The 17696-nt window shown below is 64.8% G+C and overlaps 2 protein-coding genes across 4 annotated transcripts; one reads left to right on the forward strand and one right to left on the reverse strand.

The window, feature by feature from the left end:
- Window positions 1-1009: 1009 nt before the first annotated feature.
- SAPCD2 (suppressor APC domain containing 2) lies at window positions 1010-5912 on the reverse strand. The gene is made up of 6 exons (XM_030293158.1): window positions 5327-5912; window positions 2811-2923; window positions 2073-2219; window positions 1624-1731; window positions 1391-1513; window positions 1010-1317 (listed from the first exon to the last, which is right to left on the reverse strand). Exons 1-6 carry the CDS (start codon window positions 5910-5912, stop codon window positions 1189-1191), a joined length of 1206 nt encoding a protein of 401 aa, XP_030149018.1. The 3' UTR covers window positions 1010-1188.
- Window positions 5913-10645: 4733 nt separating this feature from the next.
- UAP1L1 (UDP-N-acetylglucosamine pyrophosphorylase 1 like 1) lies at window positions 10646-17224 on the forward strand. Of its 3 annotated transcripts, XM_030293864.1 has the most exons (10): window positions 10646-10944; window positions 11622-11826; window positions 12033-12208; window positions 12511-12683; window positions 12799-12992; window positions 13468-13608; window positions 14186-14371; window positions 14666-14783; window positions 14943-15009; window positions 15466-15550. In XM_030293864.1, exons 1-9 carry the CDS (start codon window positions 10656-10658, stop codon window positions 14976-14978), a joined length of 1518 nt encoding a protein of 505 aa, XP_030149724.1. In that variant the 5' UTR covers window positions 10646-10655; the 3' UTR covers window positions 14979-15009; window positions 15466-15550. The 3 variants fall into 3 exon arrangements, with proteins under 3 accessions (XP_030149724.1, XP_030149725.1, XP_030149723.1); XM_030293865.1 differs by lacking the exon at window positions 14666-14783 and having other exon boundaries at window positions 15466-17224; XM_030293863.1 differs by having other exon boundaries at window positions 14666-15009.
- The last annotated feature ends 472 nt before the right edge of the window (window positions 17225-17696 follow it).

A 17696-nucleotide genomic window follows, 5' to 3' on the forward strand; every position in this document is an offset into this window, starting at 1 on the left:
GCCCGCCCGCCCAGAGGCTGCCACCTTCACTGTTCCGGCCTCTGGGCGGTCCTTCACTCCATCCTGGAGGGCTGGGTAGGAGCAAGCCGGGTGAAGCAGGGGGAGGGTGTTCCAGGAGACAGAAGAGCATTTGCAAAGACCGGAGGTGGGAGCTGACTGTCCGGCCCCGAATCATGTGGGGCAGGTCCCGGTGGGGGCGCTTGGCCTATGAGGAGCCCTGGGGCACATCCGGGAGGCCCATGCGGACATCACTCCTGGGGACAGGGCCCTCCCCAGGACAGGGGCACACCAGAGCAACCCTGGTGACCACATCCTGCCCTGGCTGGGGTGTCTGGCGGGCCCAAGGCCCTGAGCCTGGGTCACAGGTCGCTCCGTGGGGCTTAGTTTTGGCAAGGAGGAGTGACAGCTGGCCCGAGTTATTTTAGGGTCTGGGATCTGTGAGGAGGGGCAAGCAGGCCAGCCTCGGCCCAGGCATGAACTCTGATCACTCTCCCCCAAAACCAGACCCAGGCAGACCCCACTACTAGAAACCACCCCTTTTCTCCTCCACGTGCTCCCGGCTGAAGGACAGCCAGCCCCTAGACCTGGGGCTCCTGCGCCCAATCACCCGTTAGGCCCCCAGGTGTTCCAGCCCCCCTCAGGGACCCTGACTCAGACCCGGGAGGAAACCCCCAGCGGCGGCTCCAAGGCAGCTCTTGGCTACTGTGTGTGAGGCCCCTCTGCTGGCTGTGGTCGGAAGTGCAGGCCAGGGGAAACCGCTATCTTTTCCCGAGACCCCGGGTCAGAGAGGACAGGCCTGCCACAAAGCCGGGGCTGCCCAGGGCTGCCGGAGACCAGGTAAACACGAGGGGGAGTCCCCCGCTGACCACTGACAGCCGCTGGAGCAGCTTCAGGCTGTGACAGCACAAGGAAGCCCCACCCCGGTTTAGCCCCCCAGGCCAGGACCGAGTCCGTATCTGGAGCCACAAGACATTCCGGGGCACAGCCTGCCTGCTGGCCCCACCTGGGCTGGGGGTGGGGGGGGGCGCCCTGGGGGAGCCCCGGCTGGAAGAGAGGAAGAAACCCGTGTCCAGGCCAGTCAGGTGATCTTTAGCCTAAGTGGGGCTCAAGGAGGCACCTGCCCAGGCTGACTGCCAGGCCAGGTCCTAAGAGCCCCGCGCCCGCGCCCGCGCCCACGGCCGTGGCCGGCTAGATGAAGGTGGAGTCCAAGGGCCCAGCATCCTGCTGGCCGAGGGCGCGCGCCTCAAACAGCTGCTTGATGAGGGCAGATTTCTCCTGCTCCAGCTGTGTGATGCGCTCACTCTTGTCGGTCACCTCCTGGACGGGCGGGAGGTCGGTCAGGGCACCCCGGGCCTCCAGCCCCCACCCTGCACCCCTCCCCGCACCTCACCTGCGTGAGGAGCCGGTTCTGCTCTTTCAGCATGAGGATGGTCTGCTGCTGCCAGCCTGGGGCTGACGGTGAGGTGGGGGCCAGGGCTGGGCACGGGGCCCCCGAGGACAATGAGGGCAGAGCCTACGGGAGGGCACAGTCAGGCAGGCCTAGCCTCCGGGACAAGGGTGAGGGGTGGCGCCAAGATGGGCACGGGCCCTAGGCGGGCGCTGGGTGGTCTGGGGGGCACTCACCCTGCCAGCACAGGCCGCGGCCAACAGTTCCCCCAGGCACCGGGCTACCTCCTGGACCTTGGGCAGCAGCCGGCCCAGCGGGAGGGGGCTCCCCTCAGTCCCAAGGTCCTGAGAGGAAAGCAGAAAAGGGGAAGGTCAGAGCGCAGGACCAGCCACCGTGCCTCGAGAAGAGCCCTCACAGGTGGCACCCTTGTCTCCCCAAATTACTGCTTGAGCAGAGAGGGAGCCTACGGGTGTTGCCGGTGGGGGACATCACGGTGTGCGTGCGTGTGTGTCGGGGGTGGGGGTCCCAGCACCCTGGGAGGAGGGACGGCCGATGTGTTCCGGAATAGGGCATCCCGTGCCTGCCTGGGGGTGCCTGGGGTTAGGTGGGTGGTTCCTGCAGGTGCAGGGAGGGGGTCACCCTGCCTAGGGACGGGGACAGCCCGGTCCCGGGCGGCGTTACTCACGGTGCTGGCCCTGCTCCGGCCCAGGCGGCGCTGGCGCTCCTGCACGCGCTGCAGCTGTTGCTGGTACCAGTCGCGGCCCCGGGCCATCATCTCCAGACCCTGGAGCAGCACCTCCTTTTCCTGCTCCAGCTCCTTCAGCTGCTTCAGCTGCACGTGCGGCAACGCACACGTGTGAATGGCGCGCGCGCGCGCGCACACACACACGACGCGCGCCCACGCAGGCCAGCCGCGCCAGCACAGCTCTGCCGGCGCACGCGCGTGCCCGTGTTGGGAAGCACCGCCCCGTTTGTCCCCCTGCGGGCGGGCCGTCCTCTCTCGGCCCCTCCACGCAGGCTTCCCCAAAGGAACGCAGGCGACACCCCCCGAGCTCAGCAGCTTCCTTTGCAGCAAATGGCGAGCACGCAGCGGGGGAGCCGGGCTCAGTTTTGGCAAAGGACAGCCCCGTGAAGCCGGCTGGTGCAGGGGCAGTTCCGGGGAGGGGCCGTGCCCGCTGCATGGTGCACGGAGGCTGCTTTCTCCCTAAAGGGCTTCTTCGTGTGGTCTAGAGCCACGTCTCAAGTGGATTCAAACCCAGACACGGGGACAGATGTTTGTAATTAACTCACATTCCAGCCATAGGTCCCCCAGAACCCAGGCTTGACTGCCACCTCCCAGGCAGAGGGGTGGTCCAGGAGACCAAGCGTGGGGGCCAAGTCCTATCCCAGGCAAGGTGGAGAATCCCCCAGAGCCCTCACTCACCAGGTCACAGTCCACGCCGTTGGTGATGGTGTGCCTCCGACGTTCCCCTCGGGCGCGGGGGGCCCGATGGGCATCGCCCATGCCTAGCTCCCGGGCCCTGCAGGCCGCTGCACCTGCCGCAGAGGAGCAAGGACCTGGGTCACTTCCAGGCCTGCCTGATCAAGCTCAACGTCCCCCACCCCAAGCCTGGCGGTGCACAGCTGGGAGTCCAGGCCTACGTCTCTCTGGAGTCACGGGCAACTCAGAGCCTCTGCACGGGCCCTCCCCATCTCGACCCATCCTGGGGGCACGGGCAACGGCCCAGCGCGGCACACACCTTGCCTCTGTGCCTGGCTGGCGGCTGGTTCCCCACTCCATCCCCACCAGCTCCCCTCACCCCTCCCTTGGTAAGGGCCGTGTGACCGCTGAGGCTGCTTGCCTGTACACACAACACAGATGTGTGCGCCCACACACATGCCCCAGCACGAGCGCCCTGGGGCAGGGGCTTTACCCGGTTCTTCTCAGCACTCCCACTGCCCAGGGTGCTTCGAGTACACTGCAGGGGCTCATGGGCTGCTAACTACAGGGGGAGTGAGCAGGCCTCTGGCCGTCCCTGCTTCTCCCTCCGGGTCTGCCGGGGCCTTCAGGGGTGACGGGAGTCCGTTCAGGTGAAGCGTGTGCAGCTGAGTGTGCTTGGGGCTGAAAAGCCATCGGGGCCAGCTGACTTCCCCGGGGGATGGGGAGCGCGTGCAGGACAGCCCGCGAGGCAGAGTAGGGTGCGGGTGTGGAGAAGGTCACCCTCCTGGCTCCCGAGCCCTATCCCCCCACACCAGGCTCAGCCTCACAGGCTCTGCCCCCTGCACTGGGGGCGGTGGTGCCAGGAGGGAACGTGTCCACAGGGCTGGCACCAGGTCTCTGCAGGCCTCCAGCCGGCCCTGGCAGACGGGCTCCGAGCCAGCCCAGAGTTCACGTCCCAACCTGCCCATGCTGCATGGCTGGCACAGAAGATACAGCAGAGGGAGGCTAGAGAGCATGGAACCTCAGAACCCCCGGGCTTGGTGTGGGGGCAGCTCCCAGATGCCCAGATGCCAGCACGCTGGATGTTCAGAGGGCCCAGCAGGCGGACGCAGCCCTGTCTGTCCCCGTCTCGGCCTGAGCTAGCAGCTTGCACCAAGGGGGCCAGGGCAGGCCTGGGTGCACTGAGCTCCAGCAGGGGATAGGGAAGGGGCCCTGGATCTCTGGAGCGGGGGGCTCTGTGAGTATGAGGGCTTTCTCTTCCTGGAAATCTGGGGGAGCCTGGAGTGCCAAAACATGCCATGCCTCTCGTCTGGGTCTCTGCCTGGAAAAGGTGACAGTGAGAGCCTGGCCTGAGACTAAAGCTGTTCTGTGGTGTCGGGCACCCGGACAGAGCAGGACTGCAGGTCTGAGGCCTCCAAACCCCAGTCCCACGGCTGATTTTCAACTACGTGCAGCCACAGGGACGGCACTAGCCCTGCACTCAGAAGCGCCCCCTGCCTGCCCACACCACAGGGACAGAGTGGTTGGGCAGTGAGGAGCAGGGGGAGCCCCCAGCCTGGGGTGGGCTTCTGGACAGCTGCACCAAGGAGGCCAGGAGCCACTGTGGCTCCAAGCACCAGTCATGGGGCTGGGGGACACGGGCAAGGTTGGGGTGGAGGTCCAATGAAGCTGGCAGAGCAGTGAAGGCATAGAAAGGGCTGGCAGCGGCCTTTGGGGGGGGGGGCGGGAGGCCTGCACCAGGTGGTGCACAGGTGCAGGCTGAATGGGCTGAGGGGTCTGGACCCTGCCGCCAGCCATAGTGCAGGTGCTATTTCCAGGGAAGACACTGGGCGGGGGGGGGGGGGGGGGCACAGGGGAGCCATTCAGCCATCTCCCAGCACTGCCAACTGGACCGGAAGCTAGGCAAGCAGCCGGCCGTCCATCCACAGCGGCTGCGCCTGGGTCTCTCCCTGGTGTCGCCCCTGCAGGCTTGAAGATTGGGCTGGAGACTCACCCACCGCTTCGCTCTTCCTGACAACCAGGCCAGGTCCTTTGGGGCCACCTCGGCGGGCCCTGGCCTCAGTGGTGGAGGCAGCAAGCCCAGCCGTCTGAGCGGAGCTGCGGGACCGAGAACCCAAAAGGGCAGCGAGGGCCCCGCCCAGCCTGGGCCCCTCTCTCCTCTGCACTAGAGGAAAACTCTGCCTAGGCAGTTACCACGGATACGACCGAGGGTCTAAGTGTCCCCAGGTGTGGGGCAGGGGTCCTCAGTGCTCAGCTCAGGCCTTACAGTGGCTTCCCGGTGGAGTTTGGGAGTCGTCCACCAGCCCCTGGGCCCTACGATGGCCTCCCGCTGTGGAGGGGGAGGGGCTGGCCCCTGAGCACACCGGGAACCCAGGAGGCCGCTTTCCCTCCAGGCGCCTACCGGCCCCCGCGGTAGGAGAAGGGCCGCAGCGCCTCTGCGGCTCTGGCCTGAGGCGCCGGTCGCGGGGGTTCGGCGGGGGGCGGCTACGAGGCGGGGCTGGGGGCCGCCCCGCACTCACCAGCGTCCGCGCTCGGGCTCCGCTCCAGCGCCGCGCCCTGGGGCCGCTCGGGCTCCGCGGGACCGGGCGCTGCCTCTGCGGGTCCGCACAGCTTCTCTAGGCTCCGGGCCGCGCCGCCGGGGACGGCTGGCGGGGGCCGCGCGCCCAGGGGCAGGGGCTTCCTCTCCAGGACCGTCCGCGGCTCGTCGGCCGGCGCGAACACCAGGCGCGGCGGCGGCGGCGGCTGACCCCCGGGCCGCGCCGGGCAGCCTCCCCGGGCCGGGGCGCGCGCCTGGCCCCGCGGGCCGCCGTCGGCGCTCAGCAGCGAGGTGCGCAGGCCGGCCACGAAGCGCTCGAAGGTCAGGTAGCCGCTGGCCGGGGCCACCTGGCGCAGGCCCTCGAGCACGCCGCGGGGCAGCTCGCGCGCGTCGGCGCCCTGCCAGCGGGACTCGATCTCGCGCAGGTGCACGCAGCCCCGCCGCCGGTCGTCCAGGATGTCGAACAGCGTGCGCAGGCTCTGCAGGAAGGCGCGCGGCAGCCCCTCCGTGCCGGGCGCGGGCGCGGCGGGGGGCCCGTGGCCCGGCTCGGCCATCGCGGCTCCGGCCATGGGCTGCCGCCGCCGGGCTCCGTCCTGGGCTCGGTCCCCGCGGCGTCCGCGCTGCGTCCCCCCGGGGCCCGACGGCGGGGCCCGGCCGGCGCGCGCAACCCGGCGCGACAATAGCTGCGACTTTTTGAATGGACCCTTCTCGTGGCGTCAGCGCTCATTAGCATTCGCGGCAGCCATTGGCCGAAGCCGGCCCGTCTGCTCCCGGATTGGCTGAGAGGCCGCCAGCCCGGTTTGATTTTTCCGCCGAGGGCCCCGCCCCGCCCCGCGCGCTCCCGCCGCCGTGCGGGGAGGGGCCGGGGGTGCGCCGAGACACGGGTACTAGCCTGGGGGCGGGGTCCCGACTCGGCCTCCTCCGGGTCTCGCGGGTGGCGGGCGGAGCCCCGAGCGGACCCCCTTTCTCCTCCCCCTCCTCCTCTCGCGGCGGCTCAGCCCTCTCGGAGGGGCGGGGCCCGGCGCCCTACGAAAACCTGTCCCCAGGTGGCCTCGTGGGGTAAGGATGGGGAGCACACCTCCTCTGGGAGTCACCTTCCCTGTCTGACTCCCCTGGGGGCTCTTCGCTGAGGGTCCCCGGGCCCAGGCACCTCGACTCTGGGGCGCATTTGCCAGGAGAGTCCCAAGAGGACTGGGCTCCAGCCGGCAGGACGCTTCCCCTTACAGAGGCCTGTCTGTCCACACTGCTGCCGGCTCCTCCCCTTGTCCCTGGGGATAGCCTGGCCTTTCCTGCCTACTGCAGGACAAAGCCACTTTTTCCTGTGTCCCCAGATCCCCATCTGGTGACCAGCTCTCCTCTGCTCCAGGCTCTTCCCCTGGCCGGACCCTTCCTCCAGCGGTTCCCCAGGCGCCCCCGGCCAGGCAGCCCTGTGTCCCCAGCGGCCCCTGCTTCATTTCCAGCCAGCATCCAGTCATTCTGTCTGGTCAGTCTGGGAGGGGGCCGGGGCTTAGCCTGCGGTCTCGTCCAGGAGAGAACTTCCTCTTGCTAGGGCGGTAAGGTGACTTTCTTCCTGCCCAGGACGTGCGGTCCGCTGGGACAGGTGCCCTGGTCATGAGAGCCCCCCTGTCAGGGCTTCCTGACTCCATTGTAGATGCGGCCTTCCTTTATTACCTTTCACACGCCTCAGAGTTGAGGCTCCTTTATGGTAAGGAATTTTGGAAGCACCTAGAAAGCTGTGAGCCTGGAGTTTCCCCGTGGAGCCTAGCTCATCCCGGCCTTCCCCTTCAGGGACAGGACTAGCCAGAGTCCCAGAACAGCATTCAGGCCGCTTTTCCTGTAGTTCGCCTCTCCCTCCTCCTCTCCTTCCAGCACACCCTGCCCCATCCCCCATCCTTAGGGTGCCCAGCGTTCTCTCACCTCTGGGCCCTTGCACATGGTAGCTGTCCCGCCAGGAACATGTTTCCCTGTCTGCTCCTGGCCATCACTGTGCGTCCTTTGAAACCCCACTCAGGTACCTGACCCACCCTTGGAAGTCTGGTTAGATGTCCTGACCTTCAAAGCATAAGGCTGCTTTCTCCTAGGTCTTGTGCTTCTCTCCCCATGTGCTTTCTGGAAGCAGGACAGGGCCACCCCAAGGCCTGGCTTCAGCCTGGCCCGCAGCGGAGGCTTAGTGGGTGACCAGCACATGGGAAGCCTCATCCTGGAGGTCACAGTGGAAACGCCACCCTTGGGTGGGATGGGGAGGCCCAGGGACAGCTCCGTGGTGGTGGTGGTGGGGGGGGGGGTGTCGTGTGGATGTGGAGGCCAGCGGCCAGCGGCAAGCGATGCTGCTACAGCTCAGGACAGCAGGACAGCGTGGCCAGCAGCACCCAGGCCAGGGCCACTGTGAGCCTGAGTCCACCGTGCAGAGAAAGCAAGGCCTGCTCAGAGTATCAAGAGCCATGGAGGAGGAAGTCCCCACTGGCCTTTGGCCTGCCGGCCTCCCGGTGGGCTTCTCTGGCTAGGCACTGGAGGAAGGTACAGAAAAAACTGGAGTGAGTCCCAGCTCTGGGTGTGGGACTAAGGCGTGGCCCTCGTGTACTTCCTGTCCTGAATTCTGACCGCTTCCTCCTCTCTAGCCTGGCCCGACACTTTCCTAGCTCTGTACCTTCCAGTGTTGCTATCTCCCCCGGAGGGCTTCCCAGAGCCCCGAGCCAGGTGGGTCCCCTGTGGCCCCTGTACTTTTTGAGGGGCCCATCCCCGTGGTGATCATGTTCTCACTGTGCCAGCTTGGAGCTCCTTGGAGGTGGACAGGGGGGCTGGGCCCCTTTGTCCCCTGCCTAACGCAGCATGGAGTCAAGGACAGGTAGCTGCCGAGTTCTGGTGATTCTCTGGTCTCTATTCCTGCAGTAACAACCAGGGACCTTGGCCAAAAGCCTGCCTTTGGCAGGTGGTCCAGGAGGCTGTTACTCACCCCTGCCTCCCTGGCACTCCCACCTGTCTGCCCGGGTGGGTCAGCTCTCCTTCTTCTGGCTCTTTAGGTGCCTCTGGCTACACAGCCTCAATTGTCCAAACTCTCCCGATCTCAGCCCCACCCCCACCTTGAAGTGAGATTTGGGGGTCACTCTGACTGAGATGAGCCCTGAGTTCACGTGACACCTGCCTTCAAGGGCACATGTGCAGGGGGTAAGGGTTCCCCTAGACTCTGGCCTGGGGTGTGGGACCTACTCTGCTCCTTGGTTCCTTACCTCCCATGCACACCTCCAACATCTGCCCCAAACTGCCCTTCAACTGCCACAAACTATTGGAGCAGCCATTCATTCATTCATTCATTCATTCAGAGAGCACTCCCTGAACACTTGCTGTGGCCCAGTCACTGTGCTAGATGTGGGATTCAACACTCATTCACCCAACAAACATTTCTTGAGTTCCTCCTGTGTGCTGGGCATTCATCTAGAGTGAGGGGGCACAGCAGTGAACCAAACTACATCCAGCTGTTGTGGAGTTTCCGTTCTGAGGGGAGTCGGGCAGCAAAGAACACAGAAAGGCAGGAAGGAACAGAGATGGATGGGAAGGTGCTGTCTGAGCCAACATGAGCTGGGATGGTCTCCCCAAGGAGGTGACACAGGAGCAGAGACCTGGCAGAGTGTGGCAGGAAGTCTCTGGGAAAGAGTGGTCCAGGTAGGAGGAACAGCAAATGCAAAGGTCCTGAGGCAGGCCCAAGGCCGTCCTTGAAAAGTCCACCAGAATTTAGAGTGCACCCCCAGGGGGCTGTGAAGCTCTCCTTCCTAACCCAAGAAAGGAACATGTGGGAGTTTCTATGTACAGAACCCGCCTGCACGGAGACACAATTGCCTTGTAAGGGTTAAATTGTAGTGTAGGGCTAACTCTTAGCTTGAAAAATAACACCCTCATACTCTTGTAAATTAGGCTTCACCAATTAAGGAAACAAAGGTTCAAAGAAAAGAGCATCAGAGGCAGGGTCAAGGAGATCCACTGGTTGCAACTTAGAGGCAGAAAGTCTAAAATAAACACCTCATTGGGCGACTGTTTCTTTTTTTTTTTTTTTTAATTTTTTTTCAACGTTTATTTATTTTTGGGACAGAGAGAGACAGAGCATGAACGGGGGAGGGGCAGAGAGAGAGGGAGACACAGAATCGGAAACAGGCTCCAGGCTCTGAGCCATCAGCCCAGAGCCTGACGCGGGGCTCGAACTCACGGACCGCGAGATCGTGACCTGGCTGAAGTCGGACGCTTAACCGACTGCGCCACCCAGGCGCCCCTGGGCGACTGTTTCTAACTCATCTGGAAATTGTTTCTTTGTTCTGTTCCCAGGTGATGATAAAACGATGTGATCGGCTATAAAAACTCTGTACCCCGGCTGTTCCGGGCGCACTCTTATCAAGAGTGTTGGTCCCTATCGGTCGGCCTTGCCTCTCATTGTAATAAACTTTGTTGTGACTGTCACTGGTGCCCGTAGCATTCTGTTTCACGAGTCGTGTGGATGTAACAGCCTTAACAGGGGTTAGCTGGGGCAGGTCTGGAGGAGCGGTCACTTCTCATTTCGGGTCCCAAACTGCCATTCGAATTTGTTTTACTTTAAGATTTAATAAAAACTTTTTTTTTGGAAGCTTTGTCCCCAGATGGCCCAAGCTACTCTCATTATTTTTCACAAGGGACTTTACAGACATCAAGATCGCTATTTTAATAATAGGAAAATATTTTAAAGTCATAGTTCAGATAATGCGGCAGGGCGAAGGGCGAACCTGAGCGGTTCTGGTTACGTGGCAATGCGAAGGACGAAGGGTGTGAAGGAGGAAGCCCCCGCGGGTGCTGGGTGGCCCTCTTGGGAGGCCTTGGCGGCATCCAGACAGCCGACCCTACGGACGATCCGGCTCTATCCTCCCCAGCCCAGACGGCAGGGGTCTTGGTCAAGGCAAACACAGTCTCCACGTCGGGTGCCCTGACCCTCAGGGCTGTGGGGCCCAGAGGGGGGTACGTTAGAACTGAAGTCCGCCCTCACGCGCCGGGATCAGGGGTTTCGGGGCTCTCCGACTCGGGGCCCCCGGGTCCCCACGCCTCGGGCGTCGCTAGCCCTCTGACTCGGCCCCTCAGCGTCCGGCGCCGAGCGGATAGGGGCGGAGTCAGGCGGGAGAGGGAAGGGGGCCCCTGGAGGAGGGGCGGGGCCGGAGGAGGGAGGGGGCACTCGGGGGCGGGGCGGGGGCGGGGCGCCCCGGCCCCGCCCCTCCGGGGGGTCGCCACCGCCCGCCGGGTCGCGTGACGCCGGTAGGAGCGCGCGAGTCACGAGTGCCCGCGCGGCCGACCGCGGCGACATGGCTTCGGAGCGGGACGTGCGCGCCCGGCTGCAGCGCGCGGGCCAGGAACACCTGCTGCGCTTCTGCGCCGAGCTGGCTCCGGGGCCGCGCGCCGCGCTCCTGGCCGAGCTGGAGGCGCTGGAGCCCGAGGCGCTGCGCGAGCACTGCCAGCGCGCGGCTGCGGCCTGCGCGTGCCCCCCGGGCCCGGAGCCCGGCCTGGCCGCGCGCCTGCGGCCCCTGCCCCCTGAGCGCGTGGGCAGCGCGAGCCGGTGCGACCCTGAGACGCGGCGGCTCTGGGAGGAGGAAGGTAGGCGGGGCGGGGGTCCCCGGTCGGGGTGGGCCTGGCCGGCGCAGGGGGCCTTGCCCAAAGTGGGGTGACAGGAGAGCTTGTACTTGGAGGAGTTTGGCGCGCCTCGTTCCTTTGTGGAGTCTCCGTTCACACGCCAGCTCGCGACTCAGGTGTAGGGCTCCAAAAGCTGCGAAGGTGGCAGCCGCCCTCAGGCGGCTTCCCCCTCCAGCGAGTGCTTTGTGCAGGCGCACACCCGGATGGTCAGCCGCCCAGGCCACAAGCCTACTGACAGCAGGGAACCCCTTGCACATTTGTACGCGCCCCGTTTCACAACCGCGCTGGCCCCGGGTGCACTCTTGGCTTCTTGGCCTTACGGGTGAGGCAGGTGCTCCTGGAGGGAAGCTGCCCAGGGCCCCCACCAGACTGCTCTGACCAGTCTGACCTGGTGTTCCCTCTGAAGGACCCAGGCTGGGAATAAGCCCTGGAGGACATCATCAGGACCTCTGATGGGTCTGGACAAGGTCAGATTTGGATGGGGCCCTGGCCCACATGAGGTCGGAATGTTGTTTGGAGATCTCTGTTCTGTGGCTCTCAGAAGTTTTAGAGTCCTGGGCGCACGTCTGGCTTGCTCTGAAGTGAGGGGGTGGTTATATGGCAGGTCCCAGGGGTCCCCTCACGGCACCCTCTGCCCCCAGGTTTCCACCAGATCGCCCTGAGCAAGGTGGCTGTGCTGCTGCTGGCTGGTGGGCAGGGCACGCGCCTAGGCGTGAGCTACCCCAAGGGCATGTATCAGGTGGGGCTGCCCAGCGGGAAGAGCCTGTACCAGTTGCAGGCAGAACGGATTCGGCGGGTGGAGCAGCTGGCCAGCGAGCGCAGCGGGACCCAGTGCGCCATACCCTGGTGTGCCTTTCCCTCCTCACCCTGTCCCCAGAATGATCCCCCTGCCCACGCAGCATCAGCCCTGCCCCACACCAAGACTCGAGTCCCAACCCCCAGCCCCAGCCCCAGCCCCAGCCCGGACTCCGAGGCCAGCCCCTATCGGAGCCCTGGATCCCCGAGCGGCCGGGCCCTTCCAAGGGCCTGCTCAGCCCTGCCTCTCCTCGCAGGTACATCATGACGAGTGAGTTCACGCTGGAGCCCACCGCCAGGTTCTTCAAGGAGCACGACTTCTTCCACCTGGACCCCAACAGCGTGATCATGTTTGAGCAGCGCATGCTGCCTGCTGTGACCTTTGATGGCAGGGCCATCCTGGAGAAGAAAGACAAGGTTGCCATGGCCCCAGGTATGCCCCGCCCCTGAGTCAGGGAAGCGCTGGCTGGTCTAGAACAAGGAGCTAATCGGAGGTCAGGAGGGCTGCACGCGGCCGGAACGTTATGCTAGAAGGCTGTGTGGCCCTGGGCGACTGGCCTCCTCTCTCTGGGCCTTGACTCCCACGTGTCGCATGACACAGCCATAGGGCTACTTGGATAGTGACACAGAGCTGCCTCAGGTACAAGGTCCAGCCCCAGGGGCCTCTCCTGCCTCCAGCAGGCTCTGGACTGGACGGCTGAAGCCCCGGGGACTGGTCCCTTTCTCCCTTGGCAGATGGCAACGGAGGGCTGTACCGCGCACTGTCAGACCACCAGATTCTAGAGGACATGGAGCGTCGGGGAGTGGAGTTCGTGCACGTGTACTGTGTGGACAACATTCTCGTGCGGCTGGCTGACCCTGTCTTCGTCGGCTTTTGCGTGCTGCGCGGCGCAGACTGTGGGGCCAAGGTGAGCCTCCCCGCCCACTGCCCGGCTGCCTGCCTCGCCCCGCCCCCGGCCCCGCCCCCGGCCCCGCCCCCGGCCCCGCCCCAGCCAGCCTTTCCTGTCTCTGCCTCGGCTGCAGGTGGTGGAAAAGGCGTCCCCGGAGGAGCCGGTGGGGGTGGTGTGCCAGGTGGACGGAGTCCCTCAGGTGGTGGAGTACAGCGAGATCAGCCCCGAGACCGCACGGCTTCGCGGGCCCGATGGGAGCCTCCTCTACCACCTGGGCAACATCTGCAACCACTTTTTCACTCGAGGCTTCCTCTGGGCTGTCGTCAGGTGTGCTCAGCAGGTGGCCAAGGGTGCTGGCCAGGGAGGCTGGCCTGAGCCCAGTGGGGCTGCGGTCAGGGGCCAGCCTGGGTTGGGGTGCATTTAAGTCGGCCAACGCCACCAGACCTCTAGCAGCTGCTATAAGGCTCTGGGGCCCGGTTGGCCTGCTCTTCCTCCCCACACGGTGGCTGTGGCCTCAGGCCCCACCTCTGCCCTGCGACGTGCCAGCTGCCATTTCACCTGGGCGGGGATGTGGCCAGTGGTGCCAGTCTCTCTCGCGGGCTGGGGAGCGTAAGAGGGTGCCTGTGTCCTTCCAGAGACAGGGCTCAGCTCCCGGGGCTCCTGTGCCCTGCGGTGTCCGTCTGTCGGCCCATCCTGCCTGGCCAGGTGTGCAGAGGGGTGGGGAGGGGGCTCCCAGGGGTGTCCCGTCTGAACCGTGTCTTTCCTTCTTTTGTTCTCCTGTCTCCCCGCCCCCCCCCCCAAGTGAGTTTGAGCCCTTGCTGAAGCCACACGTGGCTGTGAAGAAGGTCCCGTACGTGGATGAGGAGGGAAATCTGGTAAAGCCGCTAAAACCAAATGGGATAAAGCTGGAGAAGTTTGTGTTTGATGTGTTCCCGTTCGCTAAGTTAGTGGCAAAAGTCGTTTATTTTTTTCTTTCTCTCCTCTCCTTGTTTTGGTGGTGGGTTCTGAGACCTAGTTGGGCTGGGAAGTGGAGGCTTGTGGGGGACAGTGGGGGTGCACCTTTGCAGTGGGGGGCCAGGGGCTGTAGGCGGGCTCCAGAAGGGGGCAGGAGAAGGGGGCTCACACTGCCCCTGCAGGGTGAGCATGGGGACATCTGGAGCAGTTGGAGTCTTGGGGGCTGTGCTTTGGGGGCCACCCCTGCCACTCCTGAGCCTTCCGTCTGCTCCTGGCCGGGGTTAGGAGGCTGTTCCCGGGCTGGTGGCTGGGGGACACCCAGGGGACTCGGCCCTCAATCTGGGGGCCTCAGGGTCTGTGGGTTTGGCAGGTGGGAATGGGGTGGGGGGTGGGGGGAAATCAGGCAGCCCCAGGGATCTCAGAAACAAAGACACACGCAGTGACTGTGGGGCCTCCTGCGTGGAACAGACCACCATTTAGTCGTCGTGAGCCCGGTGCAGGCTTTGCCTGCCCGGGACCAGGGCCTCTGGGTCAGGACGTCTGGTCACCAGCTGTCGTCCGCACAGGAACTTCGTGGCCTTCGAAGTGTCTCGGGAGGAGGAGTTTTCTCCTCTGAAGAATGCTGCCTCGGCTGCCGGCGACAACCCCACCACGACTCGGCGCGCCCTGCTCCTGCAGCATTACCGCTGGGCCCTGCAGGCAGGGGCCCACTTTCTGGACGCGTGTGGGGCGCGGCTCCCTGAGCTGCCCAGGTGAGTGTGCCCGTCAGCATGCTCCTCAAAGGACAAGGGTGTCAGGGTCCAGCTCCCCACCCCAGGCCCTTGCCGGCTCCACTGCCGTCTGAGCTGCGACGGGAGCTTGGGCTCCAGCACCACGCTGAGTATGGGTGGCCACGCACCCGGCCCAGCCATACAGTGACTGCCTGCAGCTTTGAGCCCAACTCCTCAAGGTCTGCTCAGGGCCTTGGGGAAGGTGGGTGGCTGCCAGCCTTCCTGACTCATCTGTAAGCTCTGAAAGCAAGACCTAGGCATGACGTGTAAAAACAGCAATGCAGGTCACGTTTCGGGACTGGAAAAGGAAACGACAGAGCCACCACCTAAATCGCGCTGCTCAGGGGGACCTGTGCGGGCTACCTGCAGGGCTGAGGGGTGTCTTCCAGCCCAGGTCAGAGCTGATCAGTCAAGTCAGGGGCAGTTTGCCGAGGGCTCTGGGGGTGCCGTGGAAGGGAGTGGTGCTGAGAAAAGATCTATGGGAGCTGGGCCAGGCAAGGCCAGCCCCAGGGCATACACCCTGGAGCAGGCGCTGACACGTGGGCTCCCACAGCTTGCCCAGCAGCGGAGAGCCTCCTGCCATCTGTGAGATCTCGCCTTTGGTATCATACTCTGGAGAGGTGAGAGTTGACTGGCTCATTCAGGTCTTTTCTGGGGTAGGGATGCATGATCGGGAGGAGGGCTGGGGAGTGGTGGATGCCGGGGCGGAAAGTCACAGCTCTGCCTCACGTTACCGATGAGACAAATAGTTTTTCAAATACAGAGGATCCTCTAGGATGTAGGGTGGGTGAGGCATCAGGAGGCCCCAAGGACCAGGAGAGGCCAGGAGGGTATCAGGTGAGGCCAGAGGCTAGGTAGGGTTCCAGCCAGGCTTTGTGGGAGCCTTGCAAGGAAGGAATGCTGGCGCGGACCCTTTGAGAAGATCTGGGCTCAAGAGGGCCTGGGTCTGCAAGTGGCATCCGACCCTTAGTGCTGGGAGCGAGTCTGGCCCTACCCCACACGGGCTCAAGGCAGAATATGGACCCCACCTGGGGACAGAGGTTAACGTGTGGACACACTGACATCCTTGTTTCCAGGCTCTGGAGGCGTATCTGCAAGGCCGGGAGTTCCCATCCCCGCTGATCCTGGATGAGAACCGGGCCAGGGCTCTGCAGCCCTGACTTGCTCTCTGGCCTGCCAACCCCGGGGTCCTGAGGGGTGGCGCCGCTCCCGTCATCGTTCCCGGGGACACAAGTGACCAAACAGGGCTCTTTGGCCGCGCTCCTGGCTGTGAGGTCTGGACGAGAGGCAGAGGTGCGGCGTCCTCGGGGAGGGCAGCAGGCCTGCCTCTGTCGGAGCGGAGACGTACGTGAGGACGCGGCACCTCGAGCCCTACGCGCAGATCCGCCCGGCGGGGAGCGCCGGCCACTCCAGCTTTTCTGCAGACCCACGGACGGACGAGGCGAGAGGAGGGGACGGTGTCCGTCCCCCAAAGGGTGACCTGTCCAAAGGTGCTGCTCCCTCCCTCTCTTGCAGCTGACCCAGTACCTGGCAAGGCGGGGGGGGGGGGGGGGCCACGGCCTAGCCCTCCAGCCCCCCAGTGCCCACCACCTACCCCCACCCACCCCCCACGCACAGCCTGCACACCTAAAAGTGAATTCTCTCAATCTCCCTTGGAGGCCTTGGCTCCTCGGCCAGGGCTACGGTTGGTTCAGGCTGCTGAATTTTAGGTCTTTTCCCCAACGACCAGTCGGACCAATTCCAGTGGCCGCACGTGGTGGCTAATTGGTCTGAAACATAAGCAGGCAGGGAGCACCGCCTCCAACCAGCTTGCCAGTAGCTTCTGACAGACCTTGGTGCTCACGGACCTCCCGCGCTCTCTGGAGGGAGACACAGACTCCACGTACGGGGCCACGGTCCCCACGCTGCACCCCTGCGGCCCCACCGAGGCTGGGGAAGACCCGCTGGCCCTGGCCCCTAGCCCTGCTGCTCTCCCCTCCGGAAAGCAGCACGGGGCACCTCCCCGCCCGCTGACGCGAAGGGCGGCGTGGAATGCAGCCTCCCGCTCCGCCAGGCCGCCTGCTCCCACGCCCTCGCACTGCGGCGACACCCCCACGGAAGCCGGTTTCCCCAGGGCAAGGAGGTCACCTGGGCGGTGGGTTCAGAGGCCGCTGACTCCTCCAGTGGCTTGTAGTGGACTAGCGGAGGGTGGACGTGTGTCCCCGCACCCGGACCTGGGCGTGGCGGCGGGGTCGGGGCCAGGCCCAAAGCCCAGAGGAGGACTCTGCTCCCACCCGCGCTGTGCCAGTCCTTCGCAGACCTCAGAACCGAACCGCGTGCCTCACGACGCTTCTCCCAGCTGCTCCGCTGGCAAGCAGAGGGCCTGGGACAGAGGAGGGCCAGCCAAGGCGGGGGCCCGGGTCCGGGGTCCTGCCCAGAGCTGTTGCTCCTCACTGCCACCGCCCAACGACCGTGCAGCCTCTTTCCTACACCAGCTGGGGAAGCTACTGAAACGGCCTGTTTTTAAAGACCCCGTTTATTGTAAGAGAATTACAGCCGCGCGTAAAGTTCCAAACACGGCCCAGAGATCCGGGGCACAAGAGCCTTCGGAAAGGCTTTTCCACAGGATTGAAGCACGTCCCCAAACCAGGAACACGGGTGGAGCCCTAGGTCACTGCTCACAGGTGCGCGCTGCTGTGCACACTGCGCTCAAGAGGCAGGACGGGCCCCTCAGCACAAAACTGTCCCTCCCCAGACAACCGATAAGGAAGCCACGGACTTCTGAGAGGCTGCCAAACTCTTTGATTTCCCGCAGAACGTGGCGGATTCCCAATAAACGCAAGATGCCGTGATGGATCCCTGGCCTGGCGAGCGCAGTTTCTGACCCGCACGGGTGCTGGGAACGGCAACCGGGGGTTCCCAGCTCCGTGCATCCAAGAGAGCAAGAGTCCACACGCTGAGCCCGCACCTGCTCTGGGCGGCCCAGGAGTCCCCTCGAGCTCCCACCCAGCTCTTCGCCAGGGTCTCAGGGAGGCCAGGGACCACCTAGTGAGGCTGACACCCTGGGGGGGGGGGGGAAGAACCACCCCACCCCACCCCACCCCACCCCGGCTAGGTCTCCAGGGGTGGGCTCCCGCGCCCTCAGCTGGAGAGCCCGGTGACCCACCCTCCAGATACCACCTTCTCCCTGCTGTCGGCATGTGCAGGGACGGACGCACGAGGGCACCGCTGGCACTACCGGCAGAGCCCTGTGTGGGGAAAAGACCCGCAGGGGCCTCGGGGATGACCCCCGCTAGGGAAGGGGGGGGCGGAGAGCAGGAGGCGCTTT

Source organism: Lynx canadensis, chromosome D4 (assembly GCF_007474595.2).
Source record: "Lynx canadensis isolate LIC74 chromosome D4, mLynCan4.pri.v2, whole genome shotgun sequence".
Lineage (NCBI taxonomy): Eukaryota > Metazoa > Chordata > Mammalia > Carnivora > Felidae > Lynx > Lynx canadensis.